At 37.0% G+C, this 15,507-nt stretch overlaps 2 protein-coding genes and 2 non-coding genes across 4 annotated transcripts; 1 reads left to right on the top strand and 3 right to left on the bottom strand.

Annotated features, from left to right (window-relative positions):
* Positions 1 to 883: 883 nt before the first annotated feature.
* LOC137733084 (small nucleolar RNA snoR118) lies at positions 884 to 961 on the bottom strand. Its single transcript, XR_011068402.1, has one exon. It is a non-coding gene; the product is annotated as a small nucleolar RNA snoR118 (small nucleolar RNA).
* Positions 962 to 1,014: 53 nt separating this feature from the next.
* LOC137733064 (small nucleolar RNA R66) lies at positions 1,015 to 1,086 on the bottom strand. The gene has a single exon (XR_011068382.1). It is a non-coding gene; the product is annotated as a small nucleolar RNA R66 (small nucleolar RNA).
* Positions 1,087 to 4,002: 2,916 nt separating this feature from the next.
* Positions 4,003 to 4,918, top strand: LOC137732284 (calcium-binding protein CP1-like). The gene has a single exon (XM_068471590.1). It carries the CDS (start codon positions 4,140 to 4,142, stop codon positions 4,629 to 4,631), a length of 492 nt encoding a protein of 163 aa, XP_068327691.1. The 5' UTR covers positions 4,003 to 4,139; the 3' UTR covers positions 4,632 to 4,918.
* A 1,803-nt stretch (positions 4,919 to 6,721) lies between these two features.
* LOC137732646 (DNA replication complex GINS protein SLD5-like) lies at positions 6,722 to 9,643 on the bottom strand. The gene is made up of 6 exons (XM_068471946.1): positions 9,110 to 9,643; positions 8,392 to 8,514; positions 8,163 to 8,205; positions 7,942 to 8,070; positions 7,244 to 7,337; positions 6,722 to 7,160 (listed from the first exon to the last, which is right to left on the bottom strand). Exons 1-6 carry the CDS (start codon positions 9,278 to 9,280, stop codon positions 7,046 to 7,048), a joined length of 675 nt encoding a protein of 224 aa, XP_068328047.1. The 5' UTR covers positions 9,281 to 9,643; the 3' UTR covers positions 6,722 to 7,045.
* Positions 9,644 to 15,507: the final 5,864 nt, after the last annotated feature.

The raw sequence follows: 15,507 nt of genomic DNA, 5'->3' as shown, positions 1-15,507 counted from the left end.
GCTTCAACCCTGGAATTATGAGTGACAAGTTTTAGTCAGAAGCCGCTTTTCGAATTGTGGGTTCAATTTGGCAGGGGAATTTTTACTTGTGATCTTTATACTGCACACCATATTGATTTTCAGTCAAACAATACAAGTAGTGGATAAGTTATTCGAAACTCTTCGATTTCTGTATTTAGATTCCAAATTTTATATTAAGGAAAATATTTTTGTTTCAAGAATAACTTATATGACACATGTACTTCTTTAGTCTTGTGCACATTTGGTACTTTGTAATGTAGACAAAATTTTACACAGGTTATTTCATTATTGACACTAGGCGACATAGTAGTGATGTATTCGTCCCATGAAATTGTAAGCCCTCTGATTCAGTTTCCCCTCACTTTTGTTACAGATCAATAAACGGGTCATTTGGGTTTTATGTTTTGAATGAGGATCCTCTTTGTGAGGATCTTCGGATCCTCCAATCACATCTGTTTATTCCGTTTATCGTATATCGTACGGTTAAACATCATTGTAATTTGTTTATTTAAAGTTATATATAAACAGCACCTGACGAAAACTGATCACTCTATATACGATGAACGGATGTGATTGACAAATTGAAAAGTTCCCGGATCCGGAAAGAATACTCATTCTTATGTTTTAACCGTTCTGCTGTTTTTCTCGTTCTAAAACATTTCAATCCAATTTACTTTACCCTTTTCAGATTATTTTTAATTACCTTTAAATATTCCCTACATCTTTGCTTTTGTCCAGCAGATTGTAAATAACCAGGGTCTGCAACTTATTTTTCTTTTTTTTTTTTGGGTTGCCTAAGAAAAAGAACAAAAACAATTGAGAGATTTAGAACAAGAGAAAAGTAAGTGTGTGTATATATATTATATCAGAAATAGCTTTCTAGGCTGCATTTTTTGTGCATCAAATGTACTCAGAGCCCAGTGCTGACTTCATCATTTATACTCATAAATTCTATAATTTTATTTAAAATAAAATGCATAAAATTAAAAAGGGATCCTCAGAAACCATGCTTATAGTTGTCATCCATTCGATGATCAGGTCTCAAAGATTTAATCCATCATCGGAGCCCCCACACTACGCAAATCAAAATTCTTCCATAAAATCCGTTTTATAAACTATCAGATGCAAAACGAAACAAAAAATAAAATCAAAACGGATGAAAAAAAATAAAGAAAAAGAAGAGGGGATTTGGCAGGGTGTTATTCACTGAGCCCGGTAAGAATTCAAAGGCGAAGCGACTCAACATTCCTGCACCAAATTTGCCTCCTCGTTCTTTATATTAAGAACATAAAACCCTAAAATCCAAATTAATGGGATCCGGGCTTCATCAAGAGGCGCACGACAGCAATCACCGCAATTCTTTTCCTCCATTTTTTTTCACGAAAACCAAAATTTAAAAATTAAAATAGAAAATAGCAGAGAGGAAGAGCAGAAGGCGGAGGGAAGGAGGCTGGGAGCTACTCTGTTTTCGCGTTTGCGGGGAAGGCAAGGCAGGGTTGTGTTTAAATACTGGAATTTATAGGATTAGGGTTTATGATTTATACTATGGAAAGCCCCTTCATGTTAGTGATATTACGAAGGAACCATTACATTTACATTCGGCTCACTTGGATTGGATCCAACACAAGTAGCCCAATTAAGCAAACCCAAACGTCCAGGGCCTGATATTGGGGCTAAAGAAAATAAAGGAATAACAAATCCTAACGTTTAGGCTACTAGGCTTGATTGCGTTTTACCTACACACTAAAATTACATGATTACTTAGATTTAGATTCGATTCTCGTGAAAGTGAAATTTAAATTGTATGCACACGTTACTTGATGACTGAAATTCAGTAAATATATTTGAGGCTCATTTGGTAATCGTATTGGACCATACATACGCAGTGTTATTTATAACATTAATATAGGTTAATCTCAGTTAATCTCAGTTTACTATTATAAAGTTTATTGGTTTTCAACATTTTATACTTAAAATTTTCCTAAACCATAAATTTTAAACCCCCATCCCCGTCCCCCCGGTACCTAAAGTCATAATTCTAAGGCACTTTTATACCTTTGTTAAGTTTTTCGTTAAAACCTCTGTTAACAGATGATGTAGCGCTCACGACGTCAAAACCTCTATTAACAGATGATGTAGCGCTCACATGAACAATAACTGGACGCTACGTGTCAATATGAGTCTACGTGAATATTCAAAACTTAAATAAATAATAAAACTAAAAACCCTATTTCCTTTCTCTTCTCCCCTTTCTCTTCTCCCCCTTCGCCCAAGCTACCCATCTTCACCAAAACCCCATTTCTTCATTTCCCTTCCTACCGCCGCTGTCTTTTCAAAATCCTCACCATTGCCACTATGTCCCATGGGCAAGAACCAACTGGAACTGGGGACGTGGACGGCATCAGCGTTGGACCGGATTCATCACTGCGTTATCCACCTGGGCAGCCAACCCTCTCTTCCTCCGCTCCTCCCTTTCCTTCCCCAGTCACATCGCGGATTGTCAAATCCAACTCCTTCTCCACATCCTCGTCACCGTCATCCATCGTGGTAGTCGACAACATGAAGGCCTACATGCAAATCATCGATGTCCCTTCAATTTTGGGGTTGGAAAACAACATCTTGGGCGGATCTGAACTGAGATGAGAAATGGCTGTGGATGGTTTCTGGGTTGCAGGGACCGAATGAAGCCCAACTCGACATACCCCTTTTAGGGATTCGGGCCAAAAATTAGGTTAGGGTTTTGGGGTTGGCAGGAGGAGGAAGTCGAAGCGGTGGGTGGAGGAGTGGGGACTGATATAACATGGTGGTGGAGATTGAAGATGAAGGTTGAAGATGCGGCTCAGTTCGAAGGCCGGGAAGAAGGAAATTGAAAAGCCCCTTGGGGGGAAAACAGGGTGTGATAATTTCTTTGGTCTTGGGTCAGGAAGAACACCAGACGCCAACCCATCCCCAATTTTATAATTATTTTTATTTTGAACGTCCACGTGGCGCCAGGTTGACACATGGTGCCCACAACCTCATCAGTTAATAGACGTATTAATCAAAAAATTTCAGAGTAATAATATGATATTAAAACCTATTAATATTTTCGACGTGAGTTCTTTTGATTTGAAAAGCATCCATATTTTATTTGTGATTCTTTGGAAGATTGTAATTGCGTTTATACACTACAATAAATAAATAAAAAGTAAATGATAATCAAGGAGAAAAAAAATAGGGGAATTAACTGTTAGGAAATCAAATATATAAAAAAGGCAATTGTAATAATGACGGCCAAGATTGGTAACAGGGAGTATCTCAGAGTATTTAATGATTCGTTTAAAAGTACTTTTTAAATAATTAAAAGTGTTTTTGAAAAAAATATTTTTAAGTTTTCAAAAGTACTTGAAGTATTTTTTTTTTTAAAAGAAATAATAGTTATGTGTTTCTTCAAATAAATATTTTTAAGATTCATTTACGTTTTTTACCAGAAATTAGTTATAAATTTCATAAAAAATATTTTCATTCATTTTAAAAATACTTCCAAACAATCTCAAACATACATTGGAAAGAAAATGGTGAAATAAAATTGTTTTGTTAATGTTAGTTTATGCTACTAGTTTGAGGTTTAAACTTAACCAAAATCAAACCCAAAGAATCATTAACCGAATTATATGGTGTGGTTTTGGCAGGTTCTGGACCCACCGGCGTTGTCGGTCCAAGTCTCATGACGTCACTCCATACGCATTACACATGGCAATTCACTGTTTACTCTCTCAGAATCTTGTGAACCAAGCTATTGTGGGCCCTCCATCCCAAAACTCTTGGACTCCGAGGTCCAAAATCCAAGAAATTTTCATTGTAATCGGAATACGGAGCGACATTATTTTTTTTATACAAGTAATGAGAAATTTTATTTTTAAAGTTATTAATTTTTAAACACATATATTTCATATTAAATAATAACATATTATATATCATTCCGTGTACTAGACACACTTAAAAATTTTTCCCAAAACCCCTTCCCTCTATAAATACCCGAATGCCTCTCTTCAAGTCACATAAATTTTCCTTCCACGACTTCTTCTACCGGAGCTTCACCCCGACGTCGTTTAACACACAGCGCCGTTCGCATCGCAATGTGTCCCTCCGGCCGAACTCTCAGCGTGGAGACCGCGACGACTACGCTCACCTCTGACTTCCGTCCAGCATTTGACGTTCTGGACGCCGACCGCGACGGCAAGATCAGCAAAGACGACCTCCGAGCCTTCTACGCCGGCCTCTCCAGCTCCGCCGCCGACGAAAACCTAATCGGATCGATGATGTCGGCCGCCGATTCCGACAACGACGGGTTCGTCCAGTACGAGGAGTTCGAGCGCGTCTTGGCGTGCGGCGACGGCGCGAAAAGCTCGGGAGTGATGGAGGACGTGTTCAAGGTGATGGACAAGGACGGCGACGGAAAGCTCAGCCACGAGGACCTGAAGAGCTACATGAGCAGCGCCGGCTTCGTCGCCACCGATGAAGATATCAAGGCCATGATTAAACTGGGCGGCGGCGATGAGAACCAAGGCGTGACGTATGCTGGCTTGCTTAAAATCCTGGCCGTTGATCAAGTCGGCGAAGCGCCTTGAGCCCTTGACCACGTTGCTCGCCAGGTCTTAGTTTTTGGCTTCATTGTGCTCCAGCCAGATTTTTCTGTATTCTCCACGAAAGTGGTGGGAAACAGAATTACGGTGTCGTTTGAATCTGTATGTGATGACAAAGAAAAACTGATAGGTGTCCCTGCTTCGTTCTGGTCGGGTTTGCCAAATTTGTTTGTTAGTGTTTGGCTCCATGCTAATATTATAGCATGCAGAGAATCTTTTTCCAAGTATTTATCTTTTAATCAATAATATTCGAAATGGTAATATTATTCGTAACATGTTTTTGTACCACATTTTCATATCAGTTTAGGTGACATTTGATATAGACATTCACATCATTTGAATTAATCATATTTTTAAATTTAGTTCATTATTTAATGAACTAATAATTAAAAAAAAAAAAACTAGTTAATTAAATGATGATTGTGGTATACGATAAGTTTTTCTTATTCCTTTCTTTGGGTTTTGCAAATTTTTCAAATGATGTGGCTGTCCACATCAGATGCCACCTAAGGTGGTATAGAAATGTGGTATAAAAACATGGTATGAATAGCATTACTCTATTCGAAATGGTAATGCTATTCATACCATGTTTTTGTATCACATTTTCATACCACTTTAGGTGGCATTTGATGTGGATAGCCACATCATTTGAATAATTTGCAAAACCCAAGGAAATGAAGAAGAAAGACTCATCGTATACCACAATCATCATTTAATTAATTAGTTTTTCTTAATTATTAGTTTATTAAATAATGAACTAAATTTAAAATTTTGATTAATTCAAATAATGTGGCTATCCACGTCAAATGTCACATAAAGTGGTATGAAAATATCATACAAAAATATCGTATGAATAATATTACTTTATTCGAAATTTTCTTTGGTTGTAGGTTCAAAATACTTGGTGTCCACATATATTAGCATATAGTGGAAGTATAGGTTCTACAATAAACTGCATGCCTAAAGTTTACTAATATAAATTTAATCTTCTTAACATTACCCGATACTGCATACCTCAATGAACTAAATGTCTCAATTGGGAAATTCTAGAGCTTACGAGATCTGTACGTAGTTTTTGATAGCGATAATACATTAATAATAGAAACACAATTATAACACGGTTATAAGAAGGTGATAGTTGGGTACATTTTTTTTAGTGGTGGAAAGAATAAGTGCTCGCAACAAGCAAGCATAATACATTCTTTATGTGACAAACACAATAAACAAAGAACACACAAGAACCAACGGTGCAAATCTTGCCACAATAGATTAGTGGTGACAAATTCGAAACCGAGAATCACATAAAACCATCGCTAAAAAGCAAGGTCATACAAACCACTAGGTAGCATAAACATGTATAAAACAACTAAGCCAAAAGAAAACCAGGGTCGGTTCATCTCCACAGCGACAAAACAAGGCACACTCGACACAACCATATGCAACATCACGTGGCAACCACGACTCAATCAAAGTTCATATGTCACTCATTTGGCCATTGAAGGTGATTCGACTACATATCTTAAGCATGAGTCCACAAATTTGATCATTTATAATTTAAATAGTTAAGATCGTGTATTTATGCACTTAAAGGTAGAAATTCGATTCTTGAAAATCCCCAGCATAGAAACTCAAATTTGTTTTATGATAACGGAAATTGAAATGTCATTTGGCAAGAAAAGAAGGAAATTGTAGAAGGAGCCAATTTGTAAAGAAAAGTAAATTGGTATAAATTCTCGATTGGATCTCATTGTTTTTGTTTTTGTTTTCATGTTAGTGTAACTAGCATCTCCGCATACGCAACACATTGTGAACATGCAAGTAGGTTTTAAAATTGTGTGACACATTTGAATCAATACGGACTTGAAAACTATACCATAATGGCCTTTTATTTCTGTGTGTGAATTGACATAAAGAGAGGGAAGAAAATGAATGGTAGCATGATAACCAATTGTCAAATCTCAATGAACGATGAATCAATTTCCAATAAAATTTTGATTTGATTTTGATCAGTTGAGATATGATTTCTGATTTAGTCGATCTCAAAACCAAACGTTTGCCAAAAAAATTGACATTAATAAAAACGAGAAATTTTCTTTTGATCATGTTTCCGGCACACTGAAAATCCATCGAAAAGAATACCAATCGTACACAATGACCATTCTTAAGCAATGATAAATGATTAGTACATACAGATCCTGCGAGGGAGAAAACCGCTCCCCTGACTTGCACGTGGATAGTTTCCAAGCAAATGTTGTAAACCAATAAGGTGGAGATACCGCGAAGTTACCTTTGGTTTGAGGATTTCATCATTTTCAACATTCGACGTAGAAGCGCTGGATGTTGCACAGAAACTCACTTCCATGATCAAATCGGTCAAGCAATAGGGTGCAAGATTGTGCTCAGTATAAATCAATCTCCCCTTCCTCTACAAATTTTTTCACTGCTTTATAACGTACAAAGTACAACACATTAGGCTCCATCTCAAACGGCTCGTCCAATGGTCTCTGGCTCGCACTGTCATAAGGGGAATTGAAACCAGTAAGCTAAACAAGAAACAAGTCTCTATAAGAGTAATTAAGTATGAATATATGAGTTGCCTGCTATCTGATTCTCCATCGTCCTCGAGCTGGATATGTCCAAGATAGTACTTGGTTTTGCAGACAACAAATGTATCCATTTGGTGTCTCGGCACTGAAAGTCGAGCATAGACAGAACATTGTTAGAGTTTAGAAGGCCTATCTACAAGCTGCCTACCATATGATCAATCAAAAAATCTGTTTAGTAGAAAATAGTCTGCAGTTAAAGCAATTTTATGCGGTTAAAGAAATATAAGTAATAACCGGGGAAAGATCAGACTACCCTCCGCGCGGGGGGTGGGGGTGGGTGATGGGGTTTGGGGGAAGCTAAGAATTTCAACTAATGCATTGTTTCTGATAAAAACTTCGTTATTAAACACACAAAATAAAACCACCTTGGTTCCGCACTAGCTTGTCATTGGATACCTCACTGAATGCTATTACAAGTTTTTCTTAGCACAATACCGCATCAAACTTTATCACAAGTTTTACAAGTTATACGATTCTGCCTAACAATATCAGAAAACGCAAGCCTCTTAGGTAAATTGTCGAAAAGGGCATCGATAACTATATATATTGGAATTAAAACTTTAGGCATTAAGCATGGGGAATTGATCTTGGGTAAATGAACTGTTACTATAATAATACACATCACATACGGGGTGGGGGAAGAATAGAGATTCATCACGAAATTCTGAAAGGATAATGTGAATGTTTACCCATGTCAGTCTCCTTTTCACTTGATTGACGGAATACAGACTGATAAGTAGAAGGCAACTGCAACAGAATGCTCTTTTCAAGATGCGTCTGCAAATCAGCGCAGCACCTGCAACTACTAACCATGTCAACTCCAAATCACAGTAAATCTGAATCATGTGCTTCCACTGAATGAGCACAAACTAAAAATGAGATGGTTGGAGTCCCTCGCCGTTCAACAAACGGCTTTCAGCATTATCCCGAATGTGAAACATGTATTTCTCAATCTGCAAAAGGAAGTTCCTTGAGAGACGAATAACAAAGCTTTGTTTAGTAGCATATATGAACTTTCCAAGTGCTTATAGCAACCTAGGATTCAACTTTCTTTTAATAAACTTATCATGAAACAAAGTGAATGCTCGTCTCTCTATCACCTAAAAACAAGCAAAGAAGCAAACAGCAAGCATTGCAACCTTCTGCAAACGAATTCGGTAATAAGATCTCAACAAAAACTGAGTTCTGTCCAAATCCATCTGGTACAGTGACACGGTAAGCGGATCAATACCGCTCTCAGTGAACTCCTCCACAGTTTCTTCCTGTTAGTTATATGAATCCAATTGGGATTATAAATAACACAAATTACTAGCACAAATTTCAACCCTATTAACATACTAAACTAACAGTAAGATTACTTCTTTTTCCTTTCTCAAATTTCAGAATAATAAGACAACTGGTATTAGTACTTCAAAAATATCATTCTACGCTCTCCACAAGTGAATTTTTCTTTCTAATTATAAAAAAATTTGGAATGCAAAATGAGATTTTTTTAGTGTCAATAACAATCCCCTTAAATAAATACCAGATCAATTTTAGTTTTTATCGATACAAATGATATTTAAGAATCGAACACAGCATCTCAGGTGTATGTAAACGCTTTTTAACCAGTTGAGTTACAAGGCCAAGGTGAATATGGGAGAAATGTTAGCGTTGCCTTTTATTTCTAATTAATTTTTATAATTAAAAAGAAAAATACTCGTAGATAATGTGGAATAAAAATTTTAAAATGCTAATAACAAATTTCTTCATTTAATATCCGATACTAAATTATTGTGGCTCAAATTCAATACAACAAAATAATGACAGTAAAAATAGAAATTAGGGTTTTGTTTGTTTATATTTAGCGAAGTTTACCATCAATTGGATCTGCTCAATGATTCTCCGAATCAAAGCACTCTCGAACTGAAGAACCTCCGGAGCAGCCTTCTCCTGCCGCCACGCCCTCTTCAGAAGCTCCACGTCCGTCTCGTAATCCTCCGTTGACCCTGATTCCAGACCCGAATCCAAACCCAAACCCGAGTCCATTCGATCCGATTCCCAAATATTTCAGATTCTTCCCCTCCCCAATTCTTCTTCTTCTGAGCCTGGAGGGAAACAAAAACTGATTGAGAGGGAAAATGTGAATCGGAATTGGCGCCAAAAAGTTAAATCAATTTTTATTTTTGGAAGGAAAAGTAATTCAGATAAAAAGCGAAGAAGGAAAGGGGAATAGGGTGTTGGAAGAGGAGACAGATCACGAGTTTGTGCGTGAATCTAACACCGTTGGATTAGCCATCAGACAGATGGACAGCTGAGATGGGGTTTGATTCAGGCACAAACTGGAGATGTGCCCCGTCTGATCTGATATGATCTGATGGAGAATGGGAGATATGGGTATAAACAGATAGGGTGGGAGACGATGGGGGTCTGTGAAGAAAAAGGGATGGAAAATATTGCCATTTATAGAAGGAGGGTTGGGAGAAGGAGATCGACCGTCACGCACCTCCAGATTTGGACAGACCACTTGTATGTTTACGTGTACCCAAAAAAAAAAAAGGAATATCAAATGTTTAAAAATATGAAAAAATATCGTGTGTTGGAGTCCAGAAGAAATTAAATTTTGTTTTAAGTTTTTCGTTGGCACGTGCTAAAAATATGAGGTTGTGGAGAGTTAATGGAGAATCTTACTTTTAAAATCATCTTTCTGGCATTTCTCTTTCAACCTTATTTTTTATTTGTTTTGTGAAACGATAAATTTATTAAATTAGATATTAGAATAGAGAGTCGACAAAGTTTGAACCCACATCATCCACATCGTGGTACAAGAATAACACTCATCTCTACTATACTTGCTTTCTCTTTCAACCTTGTTCTTAATCACCATGAAAGTGCCTAAATAGCCACTAGGGATGTGGACTCCACGAACAAATTGATACCGAATCGTTAAAATCTTTTTCATATCTTTTATATTGGAAGACTTTTATTTTGTTGTAACATACTCTACTTTGAAATTTAAAAAATGAGTCCACTTATATTTATACAGTATGCCAAAAATTATATATATTTCTTTAATCAATGGTATAATCTTTATTAAATCTATTTAATTTGCAAGACGATTTCAATTTAAATGCATAAAAGAGAGCACATTGCCGATTTGGGTAAGCCAAGGTATGCAAAAATGGACATTGGTTACACAAAAAAGTATACTTTTCGGCTCCACATAATCTGTCTGTTTACAACCGCCTGCCAATAGTTTCTTAAACAAAGCGGTGGTAGACTAATAATTGTAGTGTCGAAACCTTAACTGATCCTTTTAAAGGAAAATAATAAATATGTTTGTATACAATCCGCCAAGCCCAAGGCACATGGTTGTTGCAATTATGCTCTAGTGTACATCAATAAATCTGCATCTAATTTATACGTTTAAACAGCAACCGTTGGATTAAAATAATCGGAGATGAGGCTTTTCTTCAAGTTACAACCGGGTCAAAAAAGACCCGAATTGGAAACCCGCCCATGGTAGAACATTTACTTCGAATCACTCCGGTTCTCTCATCTATTTCACTGATTGCTTTTCTTTCGCCTTCCTTCCCCAGGACGCCTGAAAGCACCACCGCAAGCCTGCAATTGCAGCATAGGTCGTTGAGATTAATCCAGTTTTAGCATAAATTAAAGTTTCAATACTAACCGTTGAGATTGATCCGATGGTTAGGAAAGAATGCCAATGCCACGTTGTTGATCGATCCACTTTCGTGCATACACTTATGGCCCAAAACAAAGCTGATTTGTGTTCAAAAAAAAAAAAAAAAAAAAAAAACAAAGCTGATTTGGGGTGGGGCACGGGCCGGGCCCAAAGAGGGACTGGACAAGACCCGCTTGAAAATACAACAGGACGGCGGATTTTACAATTTTAAAACTGAAAGCTGGACCTAACCCGGTCAGTATAAAACAGGCCGATTCCTACGGGTACAATTTTCTTTTCTCTAATTTTCAGTATCCTAGATTCCCAAACAAATTTCCACTCGACCAAGTTTAGATTCGAGTTCAAAATCGAATTTTTGGACAGAAAGAGGGTGTCATCGAAGACAAATAAGAGAATTGGAGTGATGAAATCGATCAATTTTTAGTATCCCACTCTCCTCTGCAATTACCAAAGCACATCGACATCACCCCATCCAAGCTCTTTCCTTAGCCGCTGCGAGAAAATCATGCAAGCGTCAATCCTCAGATCAACAACTGCAACCAACGCGACAAAAGCCCTTGCATCCTTCGTGTAGTTCTCGTGCTGCACATTCACCTCCACTGCAGTTTGCAGCGGCGCGTTTAGGTTTGTTTGCAACAGTGATGGTGATTGCTACAGAGGAGAGGGGAATGAGGATATGGGTGATCCAGAGGATCCAGATGTAATGGATCCGGCGAGAAACCTAATCCATAGTACTTGTGATGTGTAGTACCAAGGTAGGTAGTACTTGTGTTGTGTAGTACCAACTCAGGAAGATTTTGGAGACCGACTGACCAGATCTAAAGGTTGGAAATGGTTGATGAAATGAAGAAGAACGCCTGCCAGTTAATGAACGGACGAAGCTGGGAGAGTTCGAGATTGAGGTTAAGAGGAGTCAGAGGACTCTGGAGAATTCGACATAACCTAAGTGTTAGAAATAAATGGTGGAGATTTAATCTCCCTATAATGAATAGTGGAAAAGGTTCGGGTCTAGGGCCCGTTTGCTCTAAAATTTGTACTCGTCCCGCCCCACTAATTAAATGAACCTGCCCCGTTTTGAATTTACAATATATGTACCCGCCCCGAATTGGCATTACCCGCCCCAACCCGCGGGTCCAGGACCCGTTTGCCCAACTCTAAAGCTGATAACATCGAAACAGTGAAAACAACACCTTAAGTTTGTAACGGTTTCGGATTCTCGATAGTTCGATACTATTTTGGATAATTTTTCCTATACTACTCTCAAGTATTGTGATTTTCAAACTTTCATACACTTTTCGTCATCCTAGTTTCACACATAAAGTTAGGATTGTGTGACACGTTCATACTTCCATTAGCTATTTCATCAAGACTCAAGAGATTAGTTAACTGATGACGTGGCTCATTGATTGGATGATTACTATGTGTCCACGTGGCATTGTGGCTCTACGTGGACAATTATAAAATGTCATTTTCATACTTCCTTTAGATGATACATGTTTAATAGAAACATAAAATTTATTTAGTTAAATTGTGCGATTGTAAGAAAAAAGTGTAAGATGACATTTTCTGATTGAATTGCATAAAAACGCCACACTAGCCATGCATACATTCATGACATTTTATTATATATATGAGTTGAAAATATTACAACACACGACATGACCAGCCCTAGACGGGTGAAATCAAACATGCGCCTTGCGACCTTGGACGCATCTTTTAGATATATGGCGACATGTTATTATTGAGTTCCACTTTATTGGCAAATTACGAGCCAAACACATAATTTACATTACACAACCTTGATTCCTGATGAATGCTTAATTTTAAAAGCTTATGGCTAGCCCTTGGATCGAACCCTAGCTACACTTATTGGTGGTGAAATTTATCGTCGGGAAAATAACGGTGGGAATCATTTCCGGTAGGAGCATTTCCATACTGACCATAACTCTCATTGGCATCATCGTCATCCTCGTCAAGTTTAGCCTCGTTGTTGTTTGTGGTCTGAGACTGAGGTTGATTCTTCGCATTGCCATCAGCGACAATGGCAGTGCTCCGGCCCTGATTTTGATCATTTTTAAGTGAAGCCAACAGGTGACGTGCATTTGGAGTGAGCCTTTTAGCATCAGCTTGAAGAAATGCCAAGATCAAGGCAAAGGCAACACATGTTACGAGCAAGGTCCTCATGGAGATTAAACTAATTCAACTCTGAAATTAAAATTACAAACAGGTACATGTAAGTAGTGCAAGTAATTAAGTAATTGACTAGCTACTTAATCAAAGTGTTATTAATTAACAAGACATGAATCAACAACCAAGCAAACAAAATCCTGAGAAAAATAACAAACAAACATATGAATAATTAGGGTTTGTGGAAGATACCCAGCAAGTTTTGCTATAAGAGAGTAATTTCTGAAGTGGGCAATGACAGTATCGATGCTCCAAGTTGTCATTTTTATAGGCGATTTTGGCCTACCAAAGTTAGTGTATTTTCTCCTGTTGTAGATAATTAGATAATTGGAGGGTAATTAAGATAATAAAATCTCTTAGCACTAAGCAGTGGGGGGTAATATTACTGTGGCACAATATTTGTCGACAGGCTATGGCCACCAAAGAAGCAATTATGATGATGAATGATAATTAAGGTGTTTAATTAATTAACTGCATTGCCGACTTTTTATTGTTCAAAAATGAATTATTGGCTGCGATCTAATTTCTTTGGAAAAATTATTATGTGGTAATTAAATGTTACGTGGTATAATCCGTTTTATATGTTAAAATATGATAGATAATGAGGTTTGATATTTCTCACTTTTAAAGCACATGAGGAATTTTTAGGGTTTGACCTCATAATATCATAAAGTAGACATATCCATATTGAAGGGGAAGTGTTATTAGCACTCCAAAAATCTTATTCTACACTTCTCACAAGTGTATTTTTCTTTTTAAATATAGAAAGTTTGGAGTGTAAAATGAGAAATTTGGAATGCCAATAACAATTCCCTAATGAAAAACAAAACTAAAACTCTCTTAAAAGAGAGACTACTAAACGCACTGAACACTCCGACCCAAATATCACTAAAACAAAGATATGTTGGCCATCATTCGAATATGTGACGAAATCATGACATGCATGAAAACATAACTAAAGTTGTCATCTATATAAATCTACTAAAAATTTGACAAAACTCCCTCTAAAATAAAGATTGGCCCAAATTGCAACACCTGTAAGTACCACTTCCCCGAAGGGCCACACCTAATAGGTCTGTGATCCTCTATTACATGCCTAATAATATGTTCAGAGCACATTTGCCAAAATACAAGTTCTGTTTTTAAAGCTGAATAGGTAAACTACCAGGGTAATAATGTGTCATAGTTTCGATGACATATCATACAATATCAATATATCATACACTAGTCGTAGCCAGTGTAAGCTAGATAATATAATCATGTTATTACTGAGTAGTCTCAAAGTAATGGTAAACTTAGGGCATGATTGTATAATCATATCATTACTGAATAATCTCGAAATAATGGCAAGCTGAGTATAACTATATGATCATGTCATTACGTAGTACTTTTGATGTAATGACAAGTTAAGTATATATCATACATGTGTAGGCTAAATGGCATGTCCGTAGTATAGATAAGCTGAATATATACCATACACGTGTGAAAGCTGAATGTAATATTCATAATGTGAACAAACTGAATACATATCATACACGTGTAAGCTGAATGTCATTATTATACACTAGCCATAGCTAGTGTAAAAGGAATCATACGTTTATACATTGAAGGTCTGATAAAAATTCATAAAACTTGATTTTCCCCATAACGTAACTGAAATCAAATTTGCTAAGCCTGTTTAAAAGACATTTTCGTAATAAAAGTCCCCTCACACCTCTAGCTTGCTTCCCTTAAGGAGCATTGTTCTTGTCATTCTAGTAAAATCTGTACCTTGACCGAAACACAATAAGTCATGTCCCGAACTCTGAGACATGAATACCACATTTAATTTTCATTAAACTTATGGTTGTATTTAACTTTCGAGTTAGACTGTTTACATATCATGTAAAGAGATCAAGCTAATCGTAGCTCATCACTTTATTAAGCTCAAGAAAACAACTTGTATTGCAATGACTTCGAATATCTAGTCACACAGATGTATAAAGGGCAACAGATTCACTCGAAGTCGCTAATCGAGGATTCACTTGACACCACCAAGTCTCACACTTGATTTTAAGAAGGAGAAAACTCACTCTCTTCTTAGATTAACTTTAATTTACTAATTGGCTCCTTAATCTTACATATGGAGCCCTTTAAATAGGAGGGTGCCTTACATTGGTAGGATAGACAATTAATAACATATTATAGTTACAATGCAACCTAATTAAAATAGATAAATCCATGGCTTTGATAGATAAGAAGTCATCAACATCCATATTTGATATAGGGGCTATACTTGTTGTAGTGCCTACATCATACTCCTCTTCTCCAAAAAAAAGCTCGTCCTCGAGTTTCATTTCGTTTTCCTCAATCATTTGGATGACTTTGCAAATTCTTCCACAAC

This window comes from Pyrus communis, chromosome 4, assembly GCF_963583255.1.
Source record: "Pyrus communis chromosome 4, drPyrComm1.1, whole genome shotgun sequence".
Taxonomy (NCBI): domain Eukaryota; kingdom Viridiplantae; phylum Streptophyta; class Magnoliopsida; order Rosales; family Rosaceae; genus Pyrus; species Pyrus communis.
The sequence above is the reverse complement of the archived record's forward strand: the minus strand, read 5'-3'. Positions and strand labels throughout refer to the sequence as shown.